The sequence below is a fragment of the Ceratotherium simum genome, chromosome 17 (genome assembly GCF_057802395.1).
Source record: "Ceratotherium simum simum isolate JZ-2026a chromosome 17, ASM5780239v1, whole genome shotgun sequence".
Taxonomy (NCBI): Eukaryota; Metazoa; Chordata; class Mammalia; order Perissodactyla; family Rhinocerotidae; genus Ceratotherium; species Ceratotherium simum.
In genome coordinates this window covers 18,900,433-18,909,019 of record NC_141916.1, presented here as the reverse complement: position 1 = coordinate 18,909,019, position 8,587 = coordinate 18,900,433, and the positions used below count along the sequence as shown (strand labels likewise).

At 55.4% G+C, this 8,587-nt stretch overlaps 1 protein-coding gene across 1 annotated transcript; it reads left to right on the top strand.

The window, feature by feature from the left end:
- Positions 1–964: 964 nt before the first annotated feature.
- On the top strand, positions 965–7,071 carry GPD1 (glycerol-3-phosphate dehydrogenase 1). Its single transcript, XM_004429005.3, has 8 exons — positions 965–1,078; positions 1,608–1,785; positions 2,600–2,740; positions 3,354–3,492; positions 3,730–3,842; positions 4,527–4,760; positions 5,294–5,400; positions 6,353–7,071. The coding sequence occupies exons 1-8, from the start codon at positions 1,038–1,040 to the stop codon at positions 6,447–6,449; spliced, it is 1,050 nt and encodes a 349-aa protein (XP_004429062.1). The 5' UTR covers positions 965–1,037; the 3' UTR covers positions 6,450–7,071.
- Positions 7,072–8,587: the final 1,516 nt, after the last annotated feature.

The window sequence follows — 8,587 nt, the reverse complement described above, 5'->3', positions numbered from 1 at the left end:
GTTCCAGAGGTCACAGCTGCCCCAGGCACTGCCTCCCTTCCCCTTTCTGGCTTCTGCAAACTAGCCACTAACCTGAGGGAGCCCCTAGTGTGGCAGCTTGGAAACCCAAGGAAGAATTGGAAGGGAGCTCAAAGCCTCTCAAGAACAGTGAACACTTGGCTGCCTTCTCTTCTCTCCTGTCCTCTTCTTCCTTAAGCCCAGAGTCTGCAAAAGGAGAATTGTGGGCTACCTGGCATTAGAGCCTCTACCTTAGACCTTTCCACCCTCCCTTCCTGGAAGACATTCAGGTGGCGATCCTTTGAGATGAGGAGAGGCCCACTAGTGAGACCCTGAGATGTGGGTAACTGAGATGACCTTGTCTCTCGGGGCTCCTGGGGTCTCCTTATCCTTGGTTGGGTTGCCCCAAAGCAGGCCCTTACCTCTTAATGTGGTCTTAGCTTCAAAAGTGGGCCCACACCCACCCACCTCACTCACCCACGGCCCTGCAGTGGAGCTAGTGTGGGGCCAGTGACATGTGGTCCCTGCCACTGCTAGAGGACAAACCTGTAGAGTCGTTTTGGGGGTCCTGGGAGGATATGCAGGGCAATTCCTCCCTTGGAAAAGAAAGCATTCCTGTATCTGCTACTAGGGCTGAATGCAATTTATTCCAGGGCTGAGGGACAGGAGGGAGTGAGGGGGGCCAGTCACTTGCTCCTTATCTGGGCTATTTCTTGGCAGACCTCAAAATGGGACCATTGCGGGGACGGGGTGGGAAACTGGGCTGGGGCCAAGGGCGGATGCTTGCCAGCACTGTCAGCTGTTAAACCTAAGAGGAAAAGCGGGGCCTGGTCTCTGCCCCATTCGTGGTCCCCACCTGTCTCTACCCGTTCCTCCCCTTTCCCTGGCTCTGCCAGGCTGTCTCCCTGGGCACTCGCCTCCCCACCCACCCTGGGGGGCGGGGCTTGGCTGCACCCACATGTGGCGGAGTTATATGTTCCTAGCCAGCAGAGGAGCTGGGGAGTGTAGCACTGAGCTGGCTCAGGCAGAGAAGCGCCACCATGGCCAGCAAGAAAGTCTGCATTGTAGGCTCCGGCAACTGGTGAGCGGCTCTGTCAAGGGGTATGGCAGGTGGGGAGGGGGTTCTCCCAAATACACAGTGGGTTGGGGAGGGAGGCTTGGTGGGCAGGAGGCAGAGAGTAGGTAGGAAATGCCCTCCGGTTCCTGTTCCACCCCTGCTGCTATCTTCTCCTGTGCCTACCCCCACAGGACAGACAGTGTCCAAACCTCTTCTGGCCCTTGCCTGCCTGGGCAGCTGCACCTGTTCACCACAGGAAGGGAGCCTCCAGGGTGCTCCCTGCCTGAAAAGCTGCTTGGGTTTGGTGGGGTGGGGAGATCACAAGGCTGGCCCCCTTCTCCAGCAGCAAAGTGTGAAGTAGACTGAGTCTCCTGTCTACTGCCAGGTCACTAGGGACACACTGTCACAGGGGTGGGGGTGACAAGGAAGGTGGCAAGTAAATAATCTGGTGGGCTGCTGTGATATCCTGAGGTGGAGCACTGCCCCCTCCCCTGCCCCTGTTCCCTCCCTCACGCCCCCACTCCTCCACTTTCTGTGCTCCCCCTCCTGCCAGGGGCTCAGCCATCGCCAAGATTGTGGGTGGCAATGCAGCCCAGCTGGCACACTTTGACCCACGGGTGATCATGTGGGTGTTTGAGGAAGACGTCGGGGGCAGAAAGCTGACAGAGATCATCAACACGCAGCATGAGAATGTCAAATACCTGCCAGGGCACAAGCTGCCCCCCAACGTGGTGAGCCGCAACACCCTGCAAGGAAGGGAAAGGGAAGTGGAGGGGTGCCTCCTGCTGAGAGGGATCCATTTCAGGTGCCACCTGGACCTGGGGAACATCTCAGGAGGGCTGCTGCATGCACAGGGCACCCCTATGCACAGCCCCCAAATTGCTCCCCTGGGCAATGTCTGGGACTGAGGAGAACCTGAATGTACCCCCCTCCTCCCCTTTATGGACTCCCAGGCAGGAAGGGGAGAGGGAGAGGACAAAGAAGTTGGTCTCCACAGCAACAACAACCTCCAAAGACAGGTTCTCTGGCTCCCAGACTTGGGGTCTAATCCTGTTATTCATTCACTGGGTTATTAGCAGACTTGGATGCTGTTCCCTGGACTTAAGGTCTTTGGTCAAATCCATGTGGCTTGCTCCCCACCTGGAAAGGGGGAGCAGAGAAGACAGCAGGAAGACTGGGGCTCTCCCTTCCCAGTTGGGGCCCTAAGGAGCAGGGTGATGAAATTACTTGGCCTCTTCCTCCTGCCAAGCCTAGGTCTCCTTTGGCCTCCCTCACTCTCCCACAGCCAAGGGCTAGGAGAGTGCTGGGGGGAGGTTTCCAGGAGTCCTCAAGGGCCCAAGATATCTGAGGCTGGAGGGAATGAAGGCTAGGAAGAGGGAATAGAGTGTCTTACTCCTCCAAGTTCAGCCCTTTCAGATTCAGTCCCCAAACTGCCCTTCCTTCTCCCGCACCAGCCTCACTCTTTGGCTCCTAGATCTCCTGAATGGGGTTCCATGGGGTCTAGAAGAAGTCTCTCAGGCCCACGAGCACTGGTCACCCCCACAGGTGGCTGTCCCAGATCTGGTCCTGGCTGCAGCGGATGCCGACATCCTGATCTTTGTGGTGCCCCATCAGTTCATCGGCAAGATCTGTGATCAGCTCAAGGGCCACCTGAAGGCAAACACCATTGGCATATCTCTTATTAAGGTGCCAAGGACACCTACATATGAATGGGGCTACAGCTAACTGTTGTGGGGCTCAGGGTGGGTGAAGTGAGGACAACAGAAAATGGCAGAAGTAGGCCAAGAGTTTTCTGGAGAGAGGAGAGGAGTTGACTTTGGGGAGGCTTGAGAAACAGTCAGATGCTGGGGGCTGTTGGGAAGGGGAGGTTGGTTGGGGAGTAGATAAGAGATTGTTTGGAGACAGATGTCTCGGGGGTTTAGGAGGTGTACAAAGGATGCCTGGGGGGTATGAGAAGCCAGCTGGTTTGAGGGGTGTGAAAGGGGAGTTGGTTTAGAACAGTGGCTGGAATGGAAAGTTGGTTTGGGATACTCAGGAGCAGGTCATTTAGGGATGTGGAGGGGATACATTGCCTTGGAGAGGTAGGTTGATTGAGGGTGTGTGGAAGGAGAGTTTTCAGATGGATTTGTTTTCTCATGCTGGCTCCTCCTTACAGCAAGCTTTGGCTGGGTTGGAATGGGGCAGGACTTTTGGGGAGAGACACTGATGAACAGTGGATTTGGAAGGGGCAGGATTTCTGGGTGGGAAATCCTCAGTTGGGCATAAAGGGCACCTGGCCTGAGCTCCATCCTATGCCCAGGGGGTAGACGAAGGCCCCAACGGGCTGAAGCTCATCTCTGAAGTAATTGGGGAACGCCTTGGCATCCCCATGAGCGTGCTGATGGGGGCCAACATTGCCAGCGAGGTGGCTGATGAGAAGTTCTGTGAGACAACCATTGGTGAGAGCCCCACCACTACCCACATACACACGCAGCTCCAGTTACATCCCTTTCCCATACCCCCCTCAACTTAGCCATCTTCTCCCCGTAAGGCAGGCAAAAGAAGAAGACCCAAGCATCAGAGGTGGGGGAGGGTTGGGACACCTCCAGGGAACGGGTTGCAGCTCCTGCTTAGGGCAGTTGTGAGAAGAAGAGTCAAGAGTCTCCCCTTAAAGCCTTGTCCTCTCCCCACTTTAGGCTGCAAGGATCTGGCCCAGGGACAGCTTCTGAAGGAGCTGATGCAGACACCCAATTTCCGTATTACCGTGGTGCAAGAGGTGGACACAGTAGAGATCTGTGGAGCTTTAAAGGTGAGAGGGGTGCAGAGGCAGCTATGGGGTGGGGAGAAGGTCCTGAAGGAGGGCCTGGCTTAGCTATACAAGGTACTCCAGACTCTCACTCTTGGGCAGTTGCTCCCCTTCCCCAAGTCCCACACACATAGGAAGAGCTGCAAAAGCAAGGCCAGGGTCATTCAGGCCTGCCAATTACTCACCGTCAGACATTGGACCTCCTTCTTCCTTTCTCTCTATAGCCCCTTGTGGGACATCCCTATCTCTAGCTCCAGGGGGTAGTCTGGGGGAAGAGGACATGCCGTGGGGGAGCATCCAGCCTAATGGGAGACAAGATGTCCAAGACACTCAGACTGATGACCAAAACTCTGGATCCTGGACGGAGCTGTGGATATCAGGGATAGAGAACAGAATAGTCATAGATGGGAGAGCTGGCTGGACAGATTGGTTTTTGGGAAATGTCCTCAAGGATGGAGTATGGGACAGGGGTGGGGAGCCAGGAAGCATAAGCCCAGCCTAAAAGTAGGGGGTGCAGCAAGTGGGAAAACCAAGAGGTGGAAATAGTTGAGGAGCCCCTCCACTATTCCCCACTTATTCAGGAGGTGTGTCATGGCTGATGGAAGGAGCACGAGGCAGGTGCTGAGGGCTCCAAGTGGGGCCTGCAGGAGGGGATTCTTTCTCACCCGTGACCTCTACTCCCCAAAGAATATAGTGGCCGTGGGGGCTGGCTTCTGCGATGGGCTGGGGTTTGGCGACAACACCAAGGCGGCAGTGATCCGACTGGGGCTCATGGAGATGATCGCCTTTGCCAAGCTCTTCTGCAGTGGCCCTGTGTCCTCTGCCACCTTCTTGGAGAGCTGTGGTGTTGCTGACCTCATCACTACCTGCTACGCAGGACGGAACCGCAAGGTGGCTGAGGCCTTCGCCCGAACAGGAAAGGTGGGCCCCAGGGAGAATGCAGAATGGTGGGTGGGCCCTGTAGGTGTCAAGCTAGAAGAACTTGGCTTGAGGCATCTCTTGAGCACAAACATTAAGACTGCTGTGGGCCGGCCCAGTGGCTTAGCGGTTAAGCGCGCGCGCTCTGCTACTGGCGACCCGGGTTCAGATCCCGGGCGCGCACCGACGCACCGCTTCTCCGGCTATGCTGAGGCCGCGTCCCACATACAGCAACTAGAAGGATGTGCAACTATGACATACAACTATCTACTGGGGCTTTGGGGGGAAAAAAAAAGGAGGAGGATTGGCAATAGATGTTAGCTCAGAGCCGGTCTTCCTCAGCAAAAAGAGGAGGATTAGCATGGATGTTAGCTCAGGGCTGATCTTCCTCACAAAAAAAAAAAAAGACTGCTGTGAACATTCCCAGCCTTTCTTTCCTTCTAAGAGAGCACATCCCATCTGAGCCCCAGACTCTCCACCTCATACTGACAACCCTCCTCTCCCATTTCCATCCACCCATCCTGTTTTCTTCACAGTCCATTGAGCAGCTGGAGAAAGACATGCTGAATGGGCAGAAGCTGCAGGGGCCCCAGACAGCCCGGGAGCTACACAGCATCCTCCAGCACAAAGGCCTGGTGGACAAGTAAGCGTCTGCCACAGCCCCATTGGTGGAGGGAACCACAGCCAGAAGTGCTCTCCCCATTCATCATCTTCTGAAGTGGGCAGAGAGGGAAGTGTATCTTGTTTACAGACAGAGACTATAGAGCTCAGAGAGAGTCTGGCATGCCTGCTGTGCCCCAGCTAGTTCATGGACTTTGAACTCTTTCCAGTCTAGTGCTCTTTATATCACATTGCTTGGAGCCCTCTGCGTAGCCTCCCTTCTGTCCTTTCCTCTTTGTCCTCTGCTATGGAGGTTGGAGCTCTCAGGCAGCAGGAATAAGCTCATCTGACTATCCCACCTCTCTGTCCATCACCCCCAGTCTAAGCTGCTCCCCAGAGGCCAACCTTTCTGTCCCCTGAATCCTATCCTGGGTGCTGAAGTGTGAGGAGATGGAGTTGGACACTTCAAGGTGTTCCTTTTCAGGGAGTACAAAGACAGTGGGGGTGACGGGCTGATCAGAGCAGAGCTCTGTTGGTCTGAGACAGAATCCTAGAATAAGAGAGTATGAAACAGGTTCAGAAGATCAGCTCATGGCTGGTCAGGATAAAGCCTCCTGATAAAGGGAGCAGCCTGGGCAAGAGGATGGGAAGAAGGAAGCTGGCACTTATTGAGCACCTGCACCTAAGACATAATCACTTCTCCACTGCTTTCTTATATTGGCCCCACTTTTCAGTTGATGATACTGAGGCTCAGAGAGGTTAAGTGGCTTGCCCAATTGGAACAAAAAATTCATGCCAAGGAATCATGCAGGTTTGATACGATAGGGAGCAGGCCTAGGAAGTTCATATTCTCAGCAATTGGAAGTTGAGAGCCAGAGTCTGCCTGAGCTCGAAGGCGGGCGAGCAGGGGAGTGGTGGATTAGGGGGTGAGTGGGGAGTGTGGGGGTAGGGGGCATACCAGGAGGCTAAGCTGAGTCTCTCCTTCCCCATTCTAGGTTCCCTCTGTTCATGGCTGTCTATAAGATATGCTACGAGAACCAGCCAGTGGGTGAATTCATCCGCTGCCTACAGAATCATCCAGAACATATATGAGTGGGGCTGGGGCCCAGGCCAGGCAGCTTCTTTACCCCAATGGAGACAGGAAGAAGCTTGGGGTACCTGGCCACCAGGATCTCTGGGACTCCCCACAAAGCAGCCACTTCTCAGTTTTTCACTGGAAGACAGGAGGCTGTGGGGCCCAGCTACCTGCTTGGAAATCCAGAACCACCAAGCAGCCTGTAGCCTCTTGCCACCACATTTCACCAGAAATGGAGTTGCCTTGTCCCTCTCCAGATGTGGGGCTCTCTCCCTGTCCTCTGGGAGGGGTAGACTCAAGCCCCAGTGCTGCCTGCTTTCAGTGTGTGTGTAGGGGGGGTGGGGAGGTGGCGGGAGAGGGAGGCAAGGGATCCCCACTGCTGCTTCACACAGACCAGGAATCCTGTCCCTAAGCCCAGTTCAGTGGCTAAAGAAGTACCTCAGCCACAAGAGGGATGAAGCAAGGGCTGCCAGGGCGGGGTCTGGGCTTTTGAGCTGACATAGGCCCCAGGAACCCCTTTGCTCTGACCTCTACCAGGCCTCACACAGCATCAATGGATCTCAGTGTTTGTTACCAAAATACAAAGATCTCAAATAAGCTTCTTCTAGCTTCTCCTAGCAACATCTGCGTACTAGGAAACCTCTGGTCGTCCCCTCCCCCCTCCCCCAAACTGCCCTGGCACCGAAGTTGCTGCCACGCTGGCATCTCTCGCCCTGAGGCTTGTCATTCTCCCCAAGGCCTTCCTGGTTCCTAGTTCTCTGCCAGCTCCTCCCCACCATGCGTAACCTTTCCGAGCCTTCCCCCACCCTCCCCGCCAGCACCCTCTTTGGGGAGCAGGAATTTAATCTGCTGACAGAGCTATACCTTTTCATAGCAGGCTCAGATCATTCTGCTCCCTGTGACCTTTGTTATTTGCCCTGCCTCCCTTCTCAGGAGCTCTAGTAGGGGGGAGGTGTCAGCTGGGTCCTTCCTGCTGCTATGTGCCCAAGGACATCCTTGGCTCTACCCCTTTCCTCCTTCCAAACCCTGTACCTATTTCTCAGCTGCCTCCAGAGCAGCCAGGCAGCTAACAAGCCCCTGTACCTGGAGGCCAGGGGGCCAGAGTGGCCCAAAGGCTGATAGGGGCAGGGAAGGGTGAGCAGGTTCCCATGTTGGTAGGTCCTGACATTCCAAAACCAGCTCTCCTTTGTCATCTGAAGGCCTTCTTAAGAGGTATTGACTACATCAGCACCTCTCAGGAGCTGGGAAAGCCAAGGAGGAGGGAAATAATTAAAACCACTCTCCCCCCTGGGGTGAGGGAAGAACAGGAAGGGAAGGAGGGAGCGGAGTGTGCTTTGCACTGGCCTCGCTCCAGGATGCGGTGGCAGCCAGGGAATGTCACAGGTCAGCAGCCTGGGCCCCTGGCTATAAATAGTCCCCAGGGCCTGAGAGGCTCCTGCCATGTCCAGCAAAGAGTCTCAGCTTCCTGTGTGGCAGCACCTGGCACACTGTGGCCCTGGCCAGCATTGTGTTAACCCTCCCTCACTCCCCGCCAAACCAGGGAGGCAGGCTCCTCTTAACCCCTGAACTGTCTCACCAGTGGCAGGCAGAGCTGCCTGGATCAGGCAGCAGGAGTGAGAAGTAGTCACCCCAGATCTAGCTGAGCCCAAGTAGGGGCACTGACTGAATCCAGAGCTTCCTCCCTAGGAGGTCATAGTGGCTGCAGCTGCGACCTTGTTAGATAGTCAAATGCCTTTGCCTACTTTTGTTCAGTCCACAGTTAACTAAATCTGAGGCTTTCGAATCAGGCCTATTGTCTACCCAATAAAGGGTAGTTTTTCCAGAAACGAGTTGGGGAGGGGTACTTCAGCGCATGTGGCAGGGCGCATGCTGTGGTGGATCACCGCATGTATGTTTCACTCACACTGTAGGAAAAGTGAAAAAAGAAGAAAAATCCCTGCTTGATACTCCTGGCCACTCTCGACCCCTAGCAGAGGTGCCCACGGGTCCCCCTCTTCCAAATGGCACCCCTCTCTCAGCCCCTTCCCGGCGCTTCTTTGAAGCTTTATCACGCCGCCTGCAATTGGGAAGGTCACGCATGGGACAGAAACGTTAGATATTCGTCCCTTGTGCTCACTCCGTGGCCACAGCCAAGCCTGCCACATCCTGGGCGGTC

What these genes read in the sequence shown, in the direction of transcription:
- GPD1 (XM_004429005.3), top strand. Translation starts at nt 1,038, where the DNA reads ATGGCCAGCAAGAAAGTCTGCATTGTAGGCTCCGGCAACTG. An exon ending in ATTGTAGGCTCCGGCAACTG is followed by an intron (nt 1,079 to 1,607) that starts GTGAGCGGCTCT and finishes CCCTCCTGCCAG; the next exon opens with GGGCTCAGCCATCGCCAAGA. An exon ending in TTGGCATATCTCTTATTAAG is followed by an intron (nt 2,741 to 3,353) that starts GTGCCAAGGACA and finishes TCCTATGCCCAG; the next exon opens with GGGGTAGACGAAGGCCCCAA.